General features: G+C 42.0%; 1 protein-coding gene across 11 annotated transcripts in view; it reads left to right on the forward strand.

Moving 5' to 3' along the window:
- Nucleotides 1-4326: 4326 nt before the first annotated feature.
- LOC121571585 (retinoic acid receptor RXR-beta-A) overlaps nt 4327-25138 on the forward strand; it is a 34696-nt gene continuing 13884 nt past the window's right edge. For 2 of the 11 annotated variants that reach the window (XM_045217424.1, XM_045217430.1), the window contains exons 1-7: nt 9640-9767; nt 10766-10995; nt 17290-17437; nt 18195-18374; nt 19011-19034; nt 20707-20873; nt 21128-21257. In XM_045217424.1, coding sequence (XP_045073359.1) covers nt 9725-9767; nt 10766-10995; nt 17290-17437; nt 18195-18374; nt 19011-19034; nt 20707-20873; nt 21128-21257 — 922 coding nt within the window. In that variant the 5' untranslated portion in view covers nt 9640-9724. Of the gene's footprint in view, nt 4487-5016; nt 5164-9639; nt 9768-10765; nt 10996-17289; nt 17438-18194; nt 18375-19010; nt 19035-20706; nt 20874-21127; nt 21258-25138 lie in introns of those variants that run through there. The other 9 variants (XM_045217425.1, XM_045217431.1, XM_045217426.1 and 6 more) reach the window with 6 other exon arrangements.

Genomic DNA, 25138 nt, shown 5'->3' on the forward strand with positions numbered 1-25138 from the left:
ACATGAGCTTGGAGGAGCTGACCATCACATTTACATTTACGTCATTTAGCAGACGCTCTTTTCCAGAGCGACTTACAAATTGCCATGACTGATTTATTTTATTTTTTAAGATGCTCTACAACTTTTCTGTACAGCAGCCCCAGACAATTATGTACAGTAGCTCAAACTTCCAAGAAGAAGAAAAAACGATCTAGTTAATATTTATCGGACTGACACACTGTTGACTAAAGAACAATCACTAAGAAAACACACAAAAAATTGTTATAGAATCTGTATACATGTCATTCTATACTGAAAACAGGTACATTCTGAAAGATTGTTGTTGTTGATGTGATAACACCATTTTTACTCACGTCTCAATTTAGGATAATACTGTTTATTTTTATTTGACTTAAATTGTATTATTTATGTTGTCTAATACCACGCTAATACACTACCAAGCAATGCAAGTAGATGTGGAATTAACCCCAAAACAGTTGTGGGTCTTTTTTTAAATCAAGAATTGATCAAGAATACCAATAGGCATGATCAGATCATCTTTCCTATTCAGGCATCATATATAATGCACGGCCACATGCAAACCCATAAACTCCACCACTAAAACATTGAAAACCTTAACATGACTACTGGCAATGGCATTATTTTCGTCACCATCCATCAATGGTTGAATTGCATTATCTTTTTATTTCTACATGCACCGAGCATCCATCGGCTGGAGGCAATCACCATGGTAAATAAAAAAAGACCCAAATAAAACGTATGTGAAAAGATGTGGTCAAAGTAACGCTTGGCTGGTTTTTTAAACGTTTTTTAAATTTATTTTTTACAACAAACAGGTCTTCCTAACATTTGCCATAACTAGTAAGCAATAAGAGAACACATTGACAAAGCAAGGCATGACCCATCTAGAATTAAAACAACATTATTCTTAATGAGAAATATAATCTAATAATGTTTGCATAACAAAATACATTACAACTGGCTCCAACATTGTATTTAGCTAGGTATAAAACTTTCATATTGACAGGAAAGTCATTGAGAATAACAATAGACAATGGTTATTGTTGGTAGTTTAGGAATAAATATATTGAAGGTTCATGAATATTAAAGATTTGTTCACAATGGGGATTTTGAAAGAGGGGGATTAGAACCCCAAAGTAATAGTGGTAAGAAAGATCATAAAGGTAATTTCAGATTCAGGTTTAGGGGGCTAATAACTTTTTGGAAACCACTATGCACATGATGTGGATTATAAACATGTACAGACATAGAGAACCATCACATCAAGGAGGTGTAACATTGATGAATGGTTATTCAATGTACAACAGTAGTCTTCTATAACAAGCAATACGTGTTAAATATGTTTACATACAGTGCCCTCCGTAATTATTGGGACAGTGAAGCATTGTTTCTTCTTTTGGCTCTATACTTCAAAACTTTTGATTTGAAATCAAACAATGACTATGAGGTTAAAGTGCAGACGGTCAGCTTTAATTTGAGTGTACTTTCATCCACATTGGGTGAACCGTTTAGAAATTATAGCACTTTTTGTACATAGTCCCCCCATTTTAGGGAAGCAAAAGTATTGGGACAAATTCACTTATGTGTATTAAAGTAGTAAAGAGTTAAGTATTTGGTCCCATATTCATAGCACGCAATGACTACAGCAAGCTTGTTTGATGTCTGTTGTGGGGGTTCAGATTATTTTGTGCCCAAAGAAAAAGGTAAATAATGAGTGTCATTTGGGGTCACTTAATTAAAAAAATAAAATAGGATAATCTATGTATGTGAATAATGAGTGAGAAAGTTATATATGCACAAATATCATACCCCCAAAAAAGTGCTACCCTCTGTTATTGTAAACTGAGAGGTTTGCATGTCTTGGGGGTATGATATTTGTTCGTCTGTAACTTTCTAATCTGTGAAAATAAATGAATGACACAACTGTACCAAAAAAAATAAAGTTTATGTATTCAAATCTTAAATATTGCCAGGTTGGTTTTCACAGCTGTTTCACAAGGTGTTCATTATTGTGAACTGTAAGGTATCCTTTGATGGTATTTATTTGTTCCACATTATTCATTGTTGTATCCTAGGACCTACAACAGATACATATATATATATTCAACCACAAGGGTGTACTAATGAGCTATGCAAGATAGAACAAGAATGAATCATAATAGAGGACTACTGAAATTATATTATTTCAGTGTAGATAACAGAAGGCCAGGTTAAAATAAAAACATGCCAGCCAGACAAGCCATTGTATGAATCAAACGGATATGTATATGAATGGAGTGGAAATTAGCTGACTTTGTGATCTGTAAGGTAAGTAACTTTAATGTGTCAAGCAGATTACACGTTCTTTGCCATTTCCGAAACATAGCAATGTTGAAGACATGGATTTCATGTTGTAATGTTAACAAGGTACCCAGAAGTAGTGTTTTCCATTTTATTAGCTAAACAAAACTTGTTTAAAACAGCGAAATTGTCACGGAAATCAGCCTGGTTTGCATAGCGATGATGAAAAGAACGTAATCTAGGCTTTAATGATCTCCAAAATTCTAATCATTAAGTCATCACAACGTTGATATAGCAACAGACGCTAACAGTTTATCGAATCCCATTGTGACGCGGAGGGGACACTTTTTGGCTGGGGGACATTAGTTGGCATGACAGTCCCAAAGAACCTTCAACACAACCACACTACTGACCACAACTATTGGTCTGGCGTGCATTCGCTCTGGTTGAGGGTGTAGCTAGCTAGCGTTGGTTCGAACTAGCTCTGAACATTTGCATAAACGTGCACATAATACCCACCAACAATAATTGTAACTCTTGAACCGTACAAACTAGAGAGACACCAAACCAACGTTCACATGTTCAGGCTATTCTATCAACCAACCAATCAATTTTTTCGTCTAACTACTTGTTCAACTATAACCAGTCACAAAATCACATTAAAACAAGCACACCACATTTTCTTCAGGAAATGTACTTTTCAGTGTTCACTGTTAAACTCTTTATGCTATTTATTAGATAGCTAGCTATAGTTCTATCAGGTCTACATACAAACCTATTCTACATAGTTTTTCCAACTACCACAAAAACACTTTTAATAGCTGTCATCACTAGATGCACCATCATATTTATCTCCCCAAATAATAACCTAAAACGTTCTAATCATTACATCATTCAATTAAAAATCAACCTTAAATTTACACAAATCGTTTTACAAAAGTAAATCGTGCATTTATTTTTTTTGAAACCCACGGCATGAATGATTCAGAGTTGCTTTGTTTTCCTGAGTGTTGTCCTCATGATGCTGCCTTTTCTTCCCATCTTCTGGCAGAAGATCGCTTTGTCCTGTGTCAGCTTTCACACGCAACAACCGTAGTTTATACATTTTTATGATCTAACTGCCCCACAATCCAAAGTAATAAGGTTGACACACTCAACCCGGTGTGCCTGGCGCCTACTACCATACCCCATTCAAAGTCACTTAAATCTTCTGTCTTACCAATCACTCTCTGAATGGCACACATACACAATCCATGTCTCAATTGTCTCAAGGCTTAAAAATCCTTATTTAATCTGTATCCTTCCCTTCATCTACACTGATTGAAGTGGATGTAACAGGTGACATCAATAAGGGATCATAGCTTTCATCTGGATTCACCTGGTTAGTCTATGTGTCATGGAAAGAGCAGTTCCTAATGTTTTGTACACTCAGTGTATGTAACTCCTTTGCTTTAAATAGTATAGTAAAACTTTTTTAATTTATTCCATTACCACAAAAATACGTTTAATGCGTTAAAACAAGCACCACAACTTTACTTGTAAAGTTACCATCTAGTTTGATCTTGTTCTTGATACCATTTCTTGTTTTGAGGTGTTGACTGATGTCAAGTGTATGCTAATATGGTTAAAATTGTAACGATGTATTTGAGAGAAATGCTCGTTGTTCATTTATTTATGTTTTCAATAAACATTGGAGAGGAAATATGTTGTCAAGAATCTAAACCAACCCCGTCTGTTTTGCTCATTTGCACACGTGTCAGTTTTGTGGCTAAACAACCAACCAGTGTATTGGAGAAGCAGTTTCTGCCCAGAGCCATATATTTAGAGTTTGGCCAACTTTTAGAATTTTGAATATTGTTTCAATTCTAGACATTCAGTTACATTGTTTAAATATTCCCCATGTAATGTTAATGGGGAACCTGGCTGTATGTTATTGTAGTGTCATGTAAATGCATCATAATGCTCATTATAGACATTCAGATGTATACTATTTTATTTTATTTGAAAACCTCTTCATACTGTACTGTCTTTGGTACAGTAGCTACTCAGTCAACCACAGGCTGCAGGGCAGGGGGCGGGTGGGCTGACGACGAAGGAAAGTGTGGAGAGAGGAGAGGAAGAACTCGTGGCCTGCCTGCCTGACCGACCACCATATTTCATGCGAAGAAACTGCACTGTCAAACACGTTAGTAGCTAGCTATAATTATTGTTGATGCATAGCATAGTTTTAGTATTAACGTTATATCTTACTGTTGGGGGAAATGAATAGATAATCTGTTGAATTGTTTCCAAACTGACCAACTATCTATCACTTGCGAGTTTTCTCCGGTCGGTTGTTGCACTACGCTAGCGCGGTTGCTAGCTGTACCAATGATACAAAACGGTCATTCCTCTATGGCTGCACTGTCTATAGGCGAATATTTTGTTGACTCCGCGTTTGTAGCAATTTAGCTAGATAGTTAGTAGTAATTTTAGATAGCTAACGTTAGCTAGCTAAGTGGTTTGTTATAAGCTTGTTTTGTTACCCAGTCGGGCCTAGGCTAGTTATCCTGCAAACGATATGCTTCTTCTTGGCCAAAATGCACACAAACTAATGAGAATGGGTGCTCAGGCTCATGTTAGGAAAACCTTGGCTGTCAAACGCACGGGTCTGATGCCAAATGTAGACATTTGCTTCTTATTTCCTAAATGTGTTTATTTTTGGATTTTTTTCAGCCCTGTTTTTGGTAACTCAAAAACGACTCTGGCCCGGGCCTCACTCAGTCCGCGGTCTTGAGTTAGATAGCAGGGTGATTGAAGCACGTCTATCGGTGTTCCAGCACGTCTTTTCCACCAAGAAGGCAGTCATGGGCGACAGCAGAGGTAAGAGAATGCCACCGATGTTTTCGAATGAAGTTCGCTAGCTATCAAGCCACGTTTACATTTTGTCTTTAAGTTCCAGCTGCAGTGGTCAACTATACTAGTTAGGTAGTGCATTAACGATGCTTTCTGACAATATTTGCATTGGCTCAATCAAGGCATAACAACTTACAAAGCTACCAAACTGAATAGCTTAGTTAGCTATAGCTACAAGGATGCTCACAAACTACACAAAACCCATATCACCCCAATTTTGTCTGATTAATCAGCATCTAATACACAATTATTGGTATATACCGCTAAATTGTGTAAATATTCTTACAAGCCAGAATGTTGAATAAAAGTATATTTGAACTTACTCTACCGGTTGTCTGTGGTGTTGGTCCTTCAGATGGTCGACATTTGATAGGAAAGTATTGTTTACCCAACTCTTTAGAGTGCCGGTACTGAATTTGACATTTCTATCACCTGGCACATGCGCAAAACCATGTAAACACCAGCTGACACAAGTACATAATTGGGACCGTGCTCCTACCTATCCAGGATGTCTACTCAAAACGGTGCCTGAGGAAGGCCAGCAGCATCAAGGACCCCCAGCTCCAAGGTGTTCACTCCCCTACCGTCGGGCAGACAGTATTGGAGCATGTCTGATATAAACAGGCTCCAAGACAGTTTCAAGCCATGAGACTACTGAACAGTTGAACAGGACTGACCACCTGCACTGACTCTCCGCACCTTAGCACACATGCACACAGATATCCACTCATACATCACAACTGCTGCTACCAGACTTTTATTATGATTACTGCACAATTTAAACACTTGCCCCCCAATCCTCCCTTGCCCTAAGCACTTGTAAATATTGGACTATACATTGTGCCTTCCTGTATTAACTATTCTACTGAGTCATTTACTTTGGTTGTATTCTTATATTTTATTATTTCATATTGTTGCATTGTTGAGAAGAAACCTGCAAGTAAGCATTTAGTTGGACCGTGTATACCATGTGTATCCCGTACATACAACTAATCAAACTTGAAACTTGACTTCAGTTAGTATGCATGCATTGCGTGCATGTACTTCCATCTTGTGCACATGCCTTCGGTCATGAGCCAACGTGTGCACGTGATGCGTACATACTAACTGAAGTCATCAGGTATTTACATGGTTTTGCACGTGCCAGGTGATAATAGAAACTTCAGTACCGGCGCTCTTAACAATAAACTATACTTTTCTGTAGATATTTTGTCTCATATTTCGACCATCTGAAGGACCAACACCACGGACAACCGTTAGAGTGTTCAAATGTAATTTTATTAAACATTCTGGCTTGTAAGGAACATTTACACAATTTTGCAGTCATTAGTTTCAGGCTGTGTATACCAATTGTTTAATTACAGATACCAATTGTTTAATTACTGATTAATCAGACTACTTGGCTTTATTCAACCTCCATTGTCTTCCTGTTCAATACAGCATCAAATGTAAGATTCTTGCTGCTCACCTTTTAAGGCCCTCAAAGGTGATGCACCTAAATACATATGCCAACTTATAGAGAACTATTCTCCAGCACGCACACTACGATTGTCAGACTCTAACAGGCTGGTCACACCAGCTACAACCCTGTGCAGCATGGGTTAACTACACATGTCAAGGAGGCAGCTTCAATTTCCTTGTTTAAAACACAACTAAAGTCCTACCTATCCGAGCTAGCTTTTTATGTTTGATTGCTTAATCTGCTTAAAGTCTTGTGTGTTTTGTATTAGTAGGTAATGGTTTGATGTATATTGAAAACAAAAAGAATCTTCATTTTAATGTATTGTTGCTGAATTTTGTTTTCTACCTTAGTGCCTTCAGAAAGTACCCCCCCCCTTTACTTTTTCCACATTGTGTTACAGCCTGAATTTAAAATATATTACATTTAGATTTGTCGCTGATCTACACACAGTACCCTATAATGTCAAAGTGTAATTTTGTTTTTAGAAATGTTTACAAATTAATAAAAAATGAAAAGCTGAAATGTCTTGAGTCAAGTATTCAACCCTTTTATTATGGCAAGCCTAAATAAGTTCAGGAGTAGAAATGTGCTAAATAAGTTGCATGGACTCACTCTGTGTACAATAATAGTGTTTAACATGATTTTTAAATGACTGCCCCATTGCTGTACCCGACACATACAGATAATTGTAAGGTCCCTCAGTCGAGCAGTGAATTTCAAGCACAAAGACCAGGGAAGTTTTCCAATGGTTTGCAAAGAAGGGCACCTATTGGTAGATGGGGTAAAAAATGGAAGCAGACATTTATTAATTACACTTTGGATGGTGTGTCACTACAAAGATACAGGCGCCCTTCCTAACTCTAGTTGCCAAAGAGGAAGAAAACTGCTCAGGAATTTCACCATGAGGCTAATGGTGATTTTAAATCAGTTAGAGTTTAATGGCTGTTATAAGAGAACTGAGGATGGATCAACAACATTGTAGTTACTCCACAATACTAACATAAATGAGGAAGGCTGTACAGAATAGAAATATTCAAAAACATGCATCCTGTTTGCAATATGGCACTAAAGTAATACTGCAAAAAATGTTGCTAAGAAATTAACACTTTGTATTCAGGACAGAAAGTTATGTTTGGGGCAAATCTAACACATGACTGAGTACCACTCTTCATATTTTCAAGCATGGTGGTAGCTGCATCATTTTATGGGTATTCTTGTCATCGGCAAGGACTAGGGAGTTTTTTTTGGATAAAAAGACGGAATAGAGCTAAGCACAGGCAAAATCCTAGAGGAAAACCTGGTTCAGTCTGCTTTCCACCAGACACTTGGAGACAAATTCAGCAGGACAATTACCTAAAACACAAGGCCAAATATAGACTGGAGTTACTCACCAAGATGACATTGACTGTTCTTGAGTGGCCTAGTTACGGTTTTGACTTAAATCTGCTTGGAAATCTATGGCAAGACTTGAAAATGGCAGTCTAGCAATGATCAACAACCAACTTGACAGAACCTGAATATTTTGTTAAAGAATTACGGGCAAATATTGTACAATCCATGTCTGCAAATATCTTAGACTTACCCAGACAGACTCACGGCTGTAATAGCTGCCAAAGGGGATTCTAACATGTATTGACTTGGGGTTGAGTACTTATCTAATCAAGATATATTCTGTTTTCTTTCCCATTATAAAAAAAAAAGTGAATTGTTCTTCAACTTTGACATTAGTATTTTGTGTAGATTGTTGACAGTTTAAATGCATTTTAATCCCACTTTGTAACACAACAATGTGGAAAATGTCAAGGGGTGTGTATACTAGCTAGGTTTCCAAGTATTCTAAAATCTGCAACATTTTACCCACCAGAGATGTTTCCATCAAAATTTGTTTGTGTGGCTAAAAGGCTGTGCGTGATGACGTAGTGCACATAAAAATCACTTTTGCCGTCAAATTCCCATGTACAAGTAAAAAAAAAATACAAGTGGTTTCCATCGCATTTTCAACTCCTACTGATGGTTTTGTCACAAAAACCGTTATATAGCAAATGTGTCCACTCTGGTCTTGGTACATGTGCTCTAGCCAACAGCACGCATATACAGTACAGGTAGGCTACCTACATTATGAGATTATTATGGATAAGAGCGACATTATTTGTATACAAATCAAACGGCAGCCAAGCATCGATCATCATGTCATCAGAATAAGACCCTCGATATTTATTGGAAAGGAGCATCAAGCTCATCATCACCTTGCACATTCACCACCCTGTGAACTTATTTCATCTGTAGCCTAATAAACTGCATGCTTTCCCGATTCGTAGTGGGAGGACCACACAGCATATCATCGCATGACTTCGATATGATGGTTATGATATCAATATTTTCACATTTAGGCATTTCCACCGCAAATGCTTGGATGGAAACGTGGTTGCTGTTATTAATTATTGCTTATACAGAATTATTCCAATTGATATATAAGGCCTAGTGTCATTTCAGCTGAACCTAGGGTATGGCAAAGTGACATGTGGGGAGGTGCTTATTATAAAGTTGAAGCACATTTACTGTATTTCTACACTTTAAAAACTCCAAATGGCCAAAAAATAAAATTATAAATTGACTCCAGCCATTATCACCTTGGCTGCTGTAACTTTATTCACCTCAGTCGATAGGGAACTTAACATTCTACAAACACACGTCATTAAGCAAATAGCACCGGGTTAAAAAAGCAGCCTTCCCACCCTGCTCTGAGCCATCCGCATGGTCCTAAAGCCAGTCCACTGGTACCGCTACACCGGTGGTCACCTACCTTTTCTGAGTCAAGATCACTTTCGCAGTCAAAAAGCAAGCCAAGATCTACCGCTCAGATTTGTTTTTTAACATGACTTTTTTCCTGAGTTCCCAGTTGTCTTGAACGCACTGATGTCGGGTTGCCAGTTGTTTTGAACACGGCATTAGTCTCAGCAGAGGGAGGGAGAGAGCAGCAGAGGGTCCGCCTCTCACGGTCCCTGCTCTCTCCTTCCTTTCCTCCGGTGAGACTGACCAGAGAGAGGGGATATCGTCTTCCACCTGATGGCTAAACTTGAGTCGCCCCTCATCTGCCTCATGCACAAATGTATGTTGTTCCTATGACCAGAGAAAGTGAAATATTCATCAATATTAAAATAGACACGACGAGCCGCTAATAAGAATAAAAATGCAGGGCTATCGATACACTTGGCTACTCATAGTAGGGAGAAGCGTGTTTTATGTTTTGTTATATTGTTAAATAAAAACAGTGTTGACAGTGCTGAATAAACTTAGACATGAACTCACTTATAACAGGAGCTCTTTGCTGTATTTTTTGACAGTCTCTCTCTGGTCATGGTTTTAAAGTTATGAAATCTCACATAGGCTAGTATCAAACTTTGCTGGGGTCGTGGAAGCCATACGCGGCGTTGTAAGCTTTCCGATTGGCCAGCGCAGTAGGCATACGCGGTTTAGCCACAGATCAAAGGGCGGCAGGTAGCTTAGTGGTTAAGAGCGTTGTGCCAGTAACCGAAAGGTTGCTGGTTCTAATCCCCGAGCCGACTAGGTGAAAAATCTGTCGATGTGCCCTTGAGCAAGGCACTTACCCTAATTTCTCATGTAAGTCGCTCTGGATAAGAGCGTCTGCTAAATGACTAAAATGTAAATGTAAATGTAGATCTCCCGGTCTGCCAGGTAGGCGGAGTTTGTTTTTCAGACAAATTAAATGGTAAAAAATGGGAACACTTTGCCTACCCGGTGTGCTTGGCTTTTGAATGAAGTGCACCACCGCCATCACCCCAACACGAATACAAAAATAAAAGGAGCGCAAGCCTTTATTTTGGTATTTTCTACAGAAAGTTTTGGTGATCGACTAGAAATGTCTTGAAGATCTACCAGTTGGTGACCACTTCGCTACACTGTATTTGCCTTTTAATCGGGATTGGAAGTATTTTGGTGGCCTATTTTAAATTGTTGGTGTTGAGCTAGGGTATGGCGACTAACTTAATTGTAGCGAGGGAAACTCAATAATTATATTTTCTTAAACTTGAGTTGTATGTAGGGTATCATTACTCTCTGCCATGTAATCCCTGTCATGTTCACCAGATTCCCGCAGCCCAGACAGCTCCTCTGTGTCCTCCCCTCCCTCGGGCCAGCGCTCACCCCTCCTGACCCCCACAGCTGCCGCCATGACGTCTCTGCCGCCCATCACCTCGGCCGTCAACAGCCCCATCAGCAGCATGGGCTCGCCCTTCTCCGTCATCAGCTCCTCTTTGGGGTCGCCCTGCCTGCCCGGGACACCCTCTGTGGGCTACGGCCCCATTAGCAGCCCCCAGGTGAGCCCTGAGTTCCAGACAGGTAGCTAACACTTCTATTCTACCACTCCTCTCCTTCTGCATTATCTTTCATCCATCACCTCTCAGGGCCATTCAGAGATGGGAAGTTGGCGTCATGGGTCAATAAATGCTGCTTTACAGTAGTGGCCTGTGAGAACCAAGTGTGACTTTATAGGCTGCAGTCAATTAATCAATAGTTAATAATAATAATATGCCATTTAGCAGACGCTTTTATCCAAAGCGACTTACAGTCATGCGTGCATACATTTTTATTTTTTTGTGTATGGGTGGTCCCGGGGATCGAACCCACTACCTTGGCGTTACAAGCGCCGTGCTCTACCAGCCTCTCTTGGTGATTGGTTGAGAAGAATATCACTTGTTGAGTGCACTTTTATGGTAAATAAAGAATAGGTCCTTGGCTGCTATTTTATGGCCCCCAAAATGTGCAATATACTGTGATTTATGTTGTAGGTAATAGTGATGGGGGTAAATTCGATACAGTTACATATCGGGATATTATTTTGGACTATATATTGTATCGTTTTGGCAATATTATTTGTGTGCTAGTTGGCTATACCTGCACCAAAACTTCAGTATTTTTCCTTCATAACTTGTTCTCCATATTATTTTTAAATAGGGCGCTAATTTTTGTTTTCAGCACTTTTATTTACATGACTGATGACAACTCGAATTATCATGGCTCTGTCTTGTCCCTCTGCAGCAGACATACAGTGGCTTCGGAAAGTATTCAGACCCCTTTACTTTTTCCACATTTTGTTACTTTACAGCCTTATTCTAAATATAATAATCCTCAGCATTCTACACACACTACCCCATAATGACAAAGCGAAAACAAAAAACAAAGCAGAAATACCTTATTTATGGTGGAGTGGCCAGACGGAAGCCACTCCTCAGTAAAAGGCACATGACAGCCCGCTTGGAGTTTGCCAAAAGGCACCTAAAGACTCTCAGACCATGAGAAACAAGATTCTCTGGTCTGATGAAACCAAGATTGAACTCTTTGGCCTGAATCCCAAGCGTCACATCTGGAGGAAACCTGGCACCATCCCTATAGTGAAGCATGGTGGTGGCAGCATCATGCTGTGGGGATGTTTTTCAGCGGCAGGGACTGGGAGACTAGTCAGGATCGAGGCAAAGATGAACGGAGCAAAGTACAGAGAGATCCTTAATGAAAACCTACTCCAGAGTGCTCAGGACCTCACACTGGGGCGAAGGTTCACCTTCCAACAGGACAACGACCCTAAGCACACAGCCAAGAGAACGCAGGAGTGGCTTCGGGACAAGTCTCTGAATGTCCTTGAGTGGCCCAGCCAGAGCCCGGACTTGAACCCGATTGAACATCTCTGGAGAGACCTGAAAATAGCTGTGCAGCAACGCTGTCCATCCAACATGACAGAGCTTGAGAGGATCTGCAGAGAAGAATGGGAGAAACTCCCCAAATACAGATGAGCCAAGCTTGTAATGTCATACCCAAGAGCACTCTGCTGTAATCGCTGCCAAAAGGTGCTTCAACAAAGTACTGAGTAAAGGGTCTGAATACATATGTAAATGTGATATATATTTTTATTCTACAAACCAGTTTTTGCTTTGTCATCATGGGGTATTGTGTGTAGATTGATGAAGGCAAAAAAACTATTTAATCAATTTTAGAATAAGGCTGTAACGTAACAAAATGTGGAAAAAATCAAGGGGTCTGAATACTTTCCGTAGGCACTGTAAGGTGAGCAATGTGTTTGGAACATTGAATCGCAATAAAATCACAGTATCGAATTGCAATATGTATAGAATCGTGAGAATCGCAATACATATCGTATCGACAGCTTAGCGTTGTGATAATATCGTATCGTGAGGTCCCTGGCAATTCCCAGCCCTGTAGGTCAAGTGAAATTGCGGAGAACTACCAAAGGCAAATGTGAAACAATACATATCTACACTGAACAAAAATATAAACGCAACATGCAACAATTTCAATCAGTCAATTGAAATAAATTCATTAGGCCCTAATCTATGGATTTCACATGACTGGGAATACAGATATGCGTCTGTATTCCCAGTCATTTTTTAAAAAAGGTAGGGGGGTGGATCAGAAAACCAGTCAGTATCTGGTGTGACCACCATTTGCCTCATGCAGCGCGACATCTCCTTTGCATAGAGTTAACTGATCAGGCTGTTTGTGGCCTGTGGAATGTCCCACTCCTTCAATGGCTTTGCGAAGTTGCGGGATATTGGTGGGAACTGGAACACGCTGTCGTACATGTCAATCCAAAGCTTCCCAAACATGCTCAATGGGTCTGGTGAGTATGCAGGCAATGGAAAAACTGGGACATTTTCAGCTTCCAGGAATTGTGTATAGATCCTTGCGACATGGGGCAGTGTATTATCATCATGAGGTGATGGCGGCGGATGAATGGCACGACAATGGGCCTCAGGATCTTGTCAAGTTATCGCTGTGCATTCAAATTGCCATAGATAAAATGCAATTGTGTTCGTTGTCCGTAGCTTATGCCTGCCCATACCATAACCCCACCGCTACCATGGGGAACTCTGTTCACAAAATTGAAATCAGCAAACCGCTCGCCCACACGACGCCATACACGCTGTCTGCCATCTGCCTTGTTGAAACCGGGATTAAATCGTGAAGAGCACATTTCTCCAGCTTGCTAGTGGCCATCGAAGGTGAGCATTTTATTGTCCCCAGCACAAGGTGCACCTGTGTAATGATCATGCTGTTTAATCAGCTTCTTGATATGCCACACCTGTCAGATGGATGGATTATGTTGGCAAAGGAGAAATGCTCACTAACAGGGATGTGTACAAATTTGTGCACTACATTTTAGAGAAGTACGTTTTTTGTGCGTATGGAGAATTTATGGAATCCATTATTTCAGCTCATGCAACATGGGACCAACACTTTACATGTTGCGTTTTATATTTTTGTTCAGTATAGATATTGTATAGATATTGTAATTCTTAAAAGTCCAGGTAACAATTATATTTTTGTCTGCAAAATCAACCATGAAACAGCATTATTTGGGTACTTTGCCCTGCTCTTAGTTAGTATGGTAGAAGTAGGCTATTTGTCTCTCGGTCGTACACTTTGAACGCGTTCTGACTTTTAAAACCTCACAAAATATTAAATGAATTCGGTAGTGATTCAATTATTACATTTTAGATCAAGGGTGTCAGTGGATGAATCATTGGTTGCCCTCAAAACCACATCAAAAGGTCAAACTCTCCCTATCCTCCTTTGTATGACTAGAAAATAGGGAACATATTCTGCAATATTTCCATGAAAGATATACATAAAAAAACATAAATTCACATGCACAAAGTACAGTATTTGATACACTGCTGATTTTGCAGGTTTTCCTACTTACAAAGCATGTAGAGGTCTGTACTTTTTATCATAGGTACACAAAAAAAATCCAGAAGATCACATTGTATGATTTTTAAGTAATTAATTGCATGACGTAAGTATTTGATCACCTACCAACCAGTAAGAATTCCGGCTCTCACAGACCTGTTAGTTTTTCTTTAAGAAGCCCTCCTGTTCTCCACTCATTACCTGTATTAACTGCACCTGTTTGAACTCGTTACCTGTATAAAAGACACCTGTCCACACACTCAATCAAACAGACTCCAACCTCTCCACAATGGCCAAGACCAGAGAGCTGTGTAAGGACATCAGGGATAAAATTGTAGACCTGCACAAGGCTGGAATGGGCTACAGGACAATAGGCAAGCAGCTTGGTGAGAAGGCAACAACTGTTGGCGCAATTATTAGAAAATGGAAGAAGTTCAAGATGATGGTCAATCACCCTCGGTCTGGGGCTCCATGCAAGATCTCACCTCGTGGGGCATCAATGATCATGAGGAAGGTGAGGGATCAGCCCAGAACTACACGGCAGGACCTGGTCAATGACCTGAAGAGAGCTGGGACCACAGTCTCAAAGAGAACCATTAGTAACACACTACGCCGTCATGGATTAAAATCCTGCAGCGCATGCAAGGTCGACCCTGCTCAAGCCAGCGCATGTCCAGGCCCGTCTGAAGTTTGCCAATGACCATCTGGATGATCCAGAGGAGGAATGGGAGAAGGTCATGTGGTCTGATGAGACAAAATTGAGCTTTTGGTCTAAACTCCACTCGCCGTGTTTGGAGGAAGAAGAAGGATGAGTACAACCCCAAGAACACCATCCCAACCGTGAAGCATGGAGGTGGAAACATCATTCTTTGGGGATGCTTTTCTGCAAAGGGGACAGGACGACTGCACCGTATTGAGGGGAGGATGGATGGGGCCATGTATCGCGAGATCTTGGCCAACAACCTCCTTCCCTCAGTAAGAGCATTGAAGATGGGTCGTGGCTGGGTCTTCCAGCATGACAACGACCCGAAACACACAGCCAGGGCAACTAAGGAGTGGCTCCGTAAGAAGCATCTCAAGGTCCTGGAGTGGCCTAGCCAGTCTCCAGACCTGAACCCAATAGAAAATATTTGGAGGGGAGCTGAAAGTCCGTATTGCCCAGCGACAGCCCCCGAAACCTGAAGGATCTGGAGAAGGTCTGTATGGAGGAGTGGGCCAAAATCCCTGCTGCAGTGTGTGCAAACCTGGTCAAGACCTACAGGAAACGTATGATCTCTGTAATTGCAAACAAAGGTTTCTGTACCAAATATTAAGTTCTGCTTTTCTGATGTATCAAATACTTATGTCATGCAATAAAATCCAAATTAATTACTTAAAAATCATACAATGTGATTTTCTGGATTTTTGTTTTAGATTCCGTCTCTCACAGTTGAAGTGTACCTATGATAAAAATTACAGACCTCTACATGCTTTAAGTAGGAAAACCTGCAAAATCGGCAGTGTATCAAATACTTGTTCTCCCCACTGTATGTGCATCTGCAAACATTATGTCGATTTTTTTGTTTTAATCTAGGCACAAAATGATTTGTCCAAGGGGCAGCATAGTAGTGAATATCCAAACAAATACCCATACTGTCCATTCTTGAGTGCCCCTCTCTTTCTTCCCTGAGTGCCCCTCTTTCTTCCCTGAGTGCCCCTCTCTTTCTTCCCTGAGTGCCCCTCTCTTTCTTCCCTGAGTGCCCCTCTCTTTCTTCCCTGAGTGCCCCTCTCTTTCTTCCCTGAGTGCCCCTCTCTTTCTTCCCTGAGTGCCCCTCTCTTTCTTCCCTGAGTGCCCCCTCTTTCTTCCCCTGAGTGCCCCTCTCTTTCTTCCCTGAGTGCCCCTCTCTTTCTTCCCTGAGTGCCCCTCTCTTTCTTCCCTGAGTGCCCCTCTCTTTCTTCCCTGAGTGCCCCTCTCTTTCTTCCCTGAGTGCCCCTCTCTTTCTTCCCTGAGTGCCCCTCTCTTTCTTCCTGAGTGCCCCTCTCTTTCTTCCCTGAGTGCCCCTCTCTTTCTTCCCTGAGTGCCCCTCTCTTTCTTCCCTGAGTGCCCCTCTTTCTTCCCTGAGTGCCCCTCTTTCTTCCCTGAGTGCCCCTCTCTTTCTTTCCTGAGTGCCCCTCTCTTTCTTTCCTGAGTGCCCCTCTTTCTTTCCTGAGTGCCCCTCTCTTTCTTCCCTGAGTGCCCCTTTCTTTCTTCCCTGAGTGCCCCTCTCTTTCTTTCCTGAGTGCCCCTCTCTTTCTTCCCTGAGTGCCCCTCTCTTTCTTTCCTCCCCTGCCATTTACGTTATCCCTTTCTTTCTGCTTCACAGATCAATATGTATACCAGGAGTGCAGAAGTGAGACCCCCCCCCCATCACCACTTCTTCTTTTCACTATCTTTTTAGTTTTATTCCCTCTATCCCCTCTCATGTCAGATGGTCCTTCTCAGTGTTATTTCTCCTCCTCTCCCTCCCTTGCTTTTTCTCTTTCTCCTCCCCCCATTTCACTTTTTGCCTCTGATTCTCCTCAAACGTCCTCATAAATTAATCAGGCTATGAGGATGCCCTGAGACTTAACCTGCTTAAGCTGGTGATGTTGAGAAGTGCTCTGTAATCTCTCTTGCATTGAGGGCGAGGGAGGCAGGGTCCAGATGCTCCTTTCTTTCTCCGCCGATGATGCCTCGGTGTGCGAACGGGAAATTGAATGTCGCTTTAATACTGATCAATCAGCCCACTCAAAAAGATAACTGGCAATATGTATGTGATTGTTAAATGCATGAAAGTAATGATGCTTTTTTATGTGTCTTATTTTATGACAACTCTGCATCATACCTCCTTCAATTCAATATTTCCCCTCTCACTTCTGTCCCTATCCTCCCCCTTTCTCTCGGCCTCCAGATCAACTCCACAGTGTCCATGTCGGGACTGCACGCGGTCAGCAGCTCGGACGACGTGAAGCCTCCGTTCGGGCTGGGGGGCCACAGCCCAGGGGGCCCCATGCTCTCCCAAAAGCGCCTGTGTGCTATCTGCGGCGACCGCTCCTCCGGTGAGTCCCAAATTGGCCCCTAGACCCTATGCACTTGTGGGGATCGGAGAGAAATTGAATGGTGTAAGCAATATGGTGAAAATCCCACCCAGCCTGTAAGAAGACAAGTTGATCTATTTTACTATTCAATCTATAGGACAGGCTAGGGTGGGATTTTGATTTGGGATTTAGGGTCTGTGTCAGAGAGAGACGCACTAGTGGTGCGATATGGTTTGTTTATTAAAGGATTGTTCTGCACATAATTTGACAGGCGTTGAATGAAATGTAGTTAGGTGGTGTCGATTTTTCCCATGAATTTGGGATTGACACCGTCAGATTTCTGCTGTTCATAGTGGGATCTACACAACAGATGGCATTGGCTACATGGACTTATACCACTTGAGGTATGGAAACATCAGATAACCCTTGGTTTTGGGGTGAACTACTCCTTAACTCTCCATAGAATGTTTTTAAAAAGCTGCATAAAATAAAGATCTCTACCTTATCTGTGCGAAGCATTTACGTGGTTTATTTACTAGTTCAGTTTCTACGAAAACGGACCGAAACACTTCATGTACTTTCATTACCATCACACCTGAAGAACTATGCGCTATAGACTTTGTGCCTGAATTATTGAAAGTGCTTTATTACTAATGTTACCTTCCCTCCTTTTGCTATCCCCCTCTTCCCTCTCTATTTCTGTCTGTCTTTTTACATGCCTCTTTCTTTTCATTCTCTCTTCCTCTTTCTTTCTCTCTTGCTCGCTCTGTTTCTATAGGTAAGCACTATGGAGTGTACAGCTGCGAGGGCTGCAAGGGTTTCTTCAAGCGCACGGTGCGCAAGGACCTGAGCTACACCTGCCGGGACAACAAGGACTGCCTGGTGGACAAGCGTCAGCGCAACCGCTGCCAGTACTGCCGCTACCAGAAGTGCCTGGCCTGTGGCATGAAGAGGGAAGGTAAGGGGGAGCCTAGCAGTCTGCTGTCCTCAACTCGCATTCAATATATCTTATTAAAGGGCAACACTATCACCAGGTAGGGTAAGTCTTGAAATGGAGGGAGAGACGGAGAGGGATGCAATGGGAGATATGAAGAGCGAGCCTGAGCAAGGGAGAGGAGAGGCTGATGAAAGACAGAAAGAGTGAGGGAGAGCTAGGATCCCTATTGAAATTGGGTCTGATTTGGTACATGAAGAACAGTAAGAAACTACAATGAAGAGGGATGGGGCACCTTGTGTGTGGGCAGGTGTACCCTAACCCGAAGACCCCCCACTCACCAACCGTCCTGCTGAAATAACATTGACATTGTTGACAAAAAGGTTGTATAGCCTATTTGCTATGAAACTATTTCCAATATCTGTTTTAAATCCACATAAATCATTTATGTATAATAAAGATGTCTAAGAGCATTTCAGATTTTCTTTGAATATTGTAATATACATTTCTAAGGGGAGAGTATTGATTGTACTCAAAGGGGATGGAAAGAGCGAGAAAAAGAGGTGGAGAGAGGGGGATGGAGAGCCTTGTAAACACTAACCCCTGTCCCCCTCTCTCCCCTCTTGTTTCCTCTCGCTTTCTCTCTCCCTTCTTCTGTAGTGGTCCAAGATGAACGACAGAGATGTAAGGAGAAAGGAGGGAGGGAGGGAGGGATGGAGGGGGGTGTGTGAGAGAGATGGAGAGAATGGCATTTCATTTGGTGGGGGGGAGTAGTGCAGAGTACCTGTTATGTAGTTTTGTCAATGTTCAGAAATGAACCATACCACACAGAAGACAATGCTCTCTTGCCTACGAGACTTTGAATCAATCTTTCTTTTAAAAAATTTGCAAATGTTTCTAAATGTGTATTTGGTCGAGGAAAAACAACAATATTTTATGTTGTTTTGTTGTGATGGTCCATTTCTGTGTGAGGTATGTTGCAGAATGTATTGGTATGAAACAGGGGTCTGAACTCAAATTACCAGGCGCAACGTAAGTCTTACGGCCCTGCTACACTATAGCCATCGGGCATCCGGCATTGCCGTCAGCCGTTGAGGAAATGGTTCCTTTGAAATCAATGAAAGCTGTTTCACTGCCCGTGTTGCACTTGCGTTGCATCACGTCCAATGTCAGCGTCCAAGCTCAAGAATCGCAGAGGTTCAATTCTTGACGCGCGCGTTCATTCTATCTTGTGGGTTGGAATAATGAGAAATAAAGTTGATTTTGGTTGCATATGGCCTCGACTATACACCGCTGGTTATTGTACTAAGATTTATGAAGTCAAGAAGCTAATAGCTAATAGCTAGCTAGCTACGTTGACTAGCTAGGTTCACAAGTTAAACAAAAGCAACTTGTGTAATTACACAATCATTTAGTACAACCACTAACAACAATGTACTTGCGAAAAACTGGACCAAAGTTATTGTACTTACGCATAATGGATAAATATGGTAGGGGACAATAGAATAAAGGCAATCTTCCCCTCTGCTCCTCTCAAAACAACACGCTCTGTGTAGCAGGTAGAACATCACATTGACACTGATGGCAAAGCAACGCAAAGCTTATAGTGGAGCTGAAGTGTTACTGTTCTCAGTATTGCTGACATTGTGCAAAATCATATTGCCATCATATATTACTGTGGTGTCAGGGGCTGATTAACATATTTCCCTGCATTCTCTGATAGTGGTGCACCGATGACTGGTATTGTTGTGCCAGTTTATGTGGTCTGGGGTGACTCCAAAGAGATATAACCTGTCATGTGCCGTAGGAATAAACCTTATTGTGGGTTGATTTTAATAGGAAAATCCTCTTGAGGGCTGATGGGAATCAGATATCAGTCTTGGGGCCACAACAATGCAGCTTGCGTGCCTGATGTGGCCCCCAGGCCTTGAGTTTGAGACCCCTGGTGTGAAAGGTAAAGAAAGCATTGTTGTTTGAACTAACCGGGAAATGTACATATCTGTGTATCTCTCTCTCTTTCACTACCTGTCTCATTCTTTACTCTCTGCTTTACTTTCTTACATTCCTCTCTTTCTCAACTTTTTTCTTGGCCTCCCTTTTTTATTTCCTCTCCCTTATCTCTCACCTTTCTCTTTTTTTCTTGACTTTGCTTCCCTCTTTCTCTCTCTCTCATCACTCTGCCTTTTCTTGCCCTTTCTTTCTCTTTTCACCCTCCATCCTACTCCCTCCCTGCTGCTCCCTTTCTTTCCCCTCTCACCCTCCCTCCCCTCCTGTGCCTCTCTCCTTCTCGCTCCCCCGACTCTCTCTTCCCCTCCTTCCCCCTCTCCTTCCCTCTGCCCTTCCTGTGCCCCTGTAGCCGTGCAAGAAGAGCGCCAGAGGAACAAGGAGCGGGAGAGTGAGGTGGAGTCGACCAGCGCCGTCAACGAGGAGATGCCGGTGGAAAAGATCCTGGAGGCCGAGATGGCCATAGAGCAGAAGACAGAGCTGCATGCCGACGGGAGCGCCGAGGGCAGCTCGGTAAATGTGTGTGTGTTTCTGTGTGTGACCCACCATCTGGCCCTGCGATGCACACATACCAATTTCTCTTACTCTGTTCCTCACACTGTCTATTATCATTTCTAGACATTTGATTGTGTGACTGCGCCAACAGTTTATTGTTATACAATATATTCTGAGACCACAGACCCACTTTTAAAAAAAATTGATCTAAAGGCCTCTAGTCTCTCTTTTGTGCCCTAGGTTGAATCTAGCCTCTCTCCCTCTGTTTCTCTCTCCAGCCCAACGACCCGGTCACCAACATTTGCCAGGCTGCAGACAAGCAGCTGTTTACCCTGGTGGAATGGGCCAAGAGGGTCCCCCACTTCTCTGAGCTGACCCTAGACGACCAGGTCATCCTGCTACGCGCCGGTACGCTCAAAAAGCCTTCGCCTTTCATGTTCATTGGCACCAAATGGAAGAAAGCAAACTGAAACAGGGAGGGACTACCTGGACATATCCGTTTAATGAACACGGCCCTGCTCAGCTTTGACCTAATTAAATACCAGCCGTACACAGCCCTACATGGATAGGCTGATCACCCTGTCTCTCTCCTCGTGGCCTATCTTTTATAATACAGTAGCCTCACATTTTGAGCAAATATAATGCTATTTTACAGTAAACAAATTGACAACAGACTTTCAGCACGCTTATAGGGAAGGACATTCAACATGCACGGCACTTACACAAATGACTGATGATTGGCTAAGAGAAATTGATGATGAAAAGATTGTGGGAGCTTTTCTGTTAGACTTTAGTGCTTCTTTTGACATTATTGATCACATTATTGATCTGCTGCTGGAAAAACATATGTGTTATGGCTTTACAACCCCTGCTATATTGTGGCTAAATAGTTACCTGTCTAACAGAACACAGAGGGTGTTCTTTAATGGAAGCTTCTCCAACATAATCCAGGCAGAATCAGGAATTTCCCATGGCAGCTGTCTAGGCCTTTACTTTTTTCAATCTTTATTAATGACATGCCACTGGCCTTGAGTAAAGCCAGTGTCTATGAATGCGGATGACTCAACACTTTACACGTCAGCTACTACAGCGAGTGACATTTCTGCAACACTTAACAAAGAGCTGCAGTCAGTTTCAGAATGGGTGGCAAGAAATAAGTCAGTCCTAAATATTTCAAAACCTAAAGGCATTGTATTTGGGACAAAGCACTCACTAAATCCTAAATCTCATCTAAATCTTGTAATGAATAATGTGGAAATTGAGAAAGTTGAGGTGACTAAACTGCTTGGAGTAAATCTGGATTGTAAACTGTCATGGTCAAAACATGTTGATGCAACAGTAGCTAAGATGGGGAGGTCTGTCCATAATAAAGTGCTGCTCTGCCTTCTTAACAACACTATATACAGTGGGGAGAACAAGTATTTGATACACTGCCGATTTTGCAGGTTTTCCTACTTACAAAGCATGTAGAGGTCTGTAATTTTCATCATAGGTACACTTCAACTGTGAGAGACGGAATCTGAAACAAAAACCCAGAAAATCACATTGTATCATTTTAAAGTAATTAATTTGCATTTTATTGCATGACATAAGTATTTGATCACCTACCAACCAGTAAGAATTCCGGCTCTCACAGACCTGTTAATTTTTCTTTAAGAAGCCCTCCTGTTCTCCACTCATTACCTGTATTAACTGCACCTGTTTGAACTCGTTACCTGTATAAAAGACACCTGTCCACACACTCAATCAAACAGACTCCAACCTCTCCACAATGGCCAAGACCAGAGAGCTGTGTAAGGACATAAGGGATAAAATTGTTGACCTGCACAAGGCTGGGATGGGCTACAGGACAATAGGCAAGCAGCTTGGTGAGAAGGCAACAACTGTTGGCGCAATTATTAGAAAATGGAAGAAGTTCAATATGACGGTCAATCACCCTCGGTCTGGGGCTCCATGCAAGATCTCACCTCGTGGGGCATCAATGATCATGAGGATGGTGAGGGATCAGCCCAGAACTACACGGCAGGACCTGGTCAATGACCTGAAGAGAGCTGGGACCACAGTCTCAAAGAAAACCATTAGTAACACACTACGCCGTCATGGATTAAAATCCTGCAGCGCACGCAAGGTCCCCCTGCTCAAGCCAGCGCATGTCCAGGCCCGTCTGAAGTTTGCCAATGACCATCTGGATGATCCAGAGGAGGAATGGGAGAAGGTCATGTGGTCTGATGAGATAAAAGTAGAGCTTTTTGGTCTAACTCCACTCGCCGTGTTTGGAGGAAGAAGAAGGATGAGTACAACCCCAATAACACCATCCCAACCGTGAAGCATGGAGGTGGAAACATCATTCTTTGGGGATGCTTTTCTGCAAAGGGGACAGGACGACTGCACCGTATTGAGGGGAGGATGGATGGGGCCATGTATCGCGAGATCTTGGCCAACAACCTCCTTCCCTCAGTAAGAGCATTGAAGAGGGGTCGTGGCTGGGTCTTCCAGCATGACAACGACCCGAAACACACAGCCAGGGCAACTAAGGAGTGGCTCCGTAAGAAGCATCTCAAGGTCCTGGAGTGGCCTAGCCAGTCTCCAGACCTGAACTCAATAGAAAATCTTTGGAGGGAGCTGAAAGTCCGTATTGCCCAGCGACAGCCCCGAAACCTGAAGGATCTGGAGGTGGTCTGTATGGAGGAGTGGGCCAAAATCCCTGCTGCAGTGTGTGCAAACCTGGTCAAGACCTACAGGAAACGTATGATCTCTGTAATTGCAAACAAAGGTTTCTGTACCAAATATGAAGTTCTGCTTTTCTGATGTATCAAATACTTATGTCATGCATTAAAATGCAAATTAATTACTAAAAAATCATACAATGTGATTTTCTGGATTTTTGTTTTAGATTCCGTCTCTCACAGTTGAAGTGTACCTATGATAAAACTTACAGACCTCTACATGCTTTGTAAGTAGGAAAACCTGCAAAATCGGCAGTGTATTAAATACTTGTTCTCCCCACTGTACAAGGCAGGTCCTCAGAGTTGTCACATGACTTGGACTTGTCTGACTCAAGTCACAAATTTGATGACTTGAGACTCGACTTGATAGAAAATTTAATTACTCAAGCCTCAAAACTCGGGACTTGACTTTGACTTGAGACTGACTTGATATTATCTGGCCAGGTTTTGTAATGTTCTGTCACTTATTTTGTGGCACGGACTCTCCGTGGATTACTCACATAGCCAGAGACAGTAGCCGCAGCATCGCCTTTGTAAAAAAAACTACAAAAACATGTAAGTTGCAACAGATTGGTTAGTGAAACGCTCACTCTGCACTCTGATTGCACCAGCAAACTGTCAATCAACACAGGTCGGATGAGCTGGCGAACAGATTGCTGATTTGCTGTACAGCTATAGGATCGGGTGCAGCGCAAACGTCAAATTATAGAGAGAGAGGATTGCCATAATAAATAAATATGCAACTCCCCCCAAAAATAGCGATCAATAATATGAACTGTTTACTTTGCAAGCTCACCAGCAATGGGGCAACAATTACTAGCATAGGCCTACTGGTCTTTTAGTATGTAGGCCTAACAATTTCTTGAACTTGATCATTTACATATGAAGCGTGCATTTGGAATTAGTTGTTAAAATGAATTATTACTGTGGTGAAGACTCTCTTCACTTGCGCAGAGTGCTTTTTTTCTCTTGTTGAAATGTTTCCTGTTGCTTACACACGTTTAAATGCGTAGGCCCTATGTGGTAAATGTACAGTGCCTTCGGAAAGTATTCAGACCCCTTGACTTTTTCCACATTTTGTTACCTTACAGCATTATTCTAAAATGTATTAAATTGTTTTTTTTCCCTCATCAATCTACACACAATACCGCATAATGTCAAAGCAAAAACAGGTTTTTAGAAATTTTAGCTAATTTATATATTTTTTAAAATCACATTTACATAAGTATTCAGACCCTTTACTCAGTACTTTGTTGAAGCACCTTTGGCAGCGATTACAGCATTGAGTGTTATTGGGTATGACACTACAAGCTTGGCACACCTGTATTTGGGGTGTTTCTCCCATTCTTCTCTGCAGATCCTCTCAAGCTCTGTCAGGTTGGATGTGGAGCGTTGCTGCGCAGCTATTTTCACGTCTCTCCAGAGATGTTCGATCGGGTTCAAGTCAGGCTCTGGCTGGGCCACTCAAGGACATTCAGAGACTTGTCCCGAAGCCACTCCTGCGTTGTCTTGGCTGTGTGCTTAGGGTCGTTGTTCTGTTGGAAGGTGAACCTTCGCCCCAGT

Source organism: Coregonus clupeaformis, unplaced genomic scaffold (genome assembly GCF_020615455.1).
Source record: "Coregonus clupeaformis isolate EN_2021a unplaced genomic scaffold, ASM2061545v1 scaf1055, whole genome shotgun sequence".
Taxonomy (NCBI): domain Eukaryota; kingdom Metazoa; phylum Chordata; class Actinopteri; order Salmoniformes; family Salmonidae; genus Coregonus; species Coregonus clupeaformis.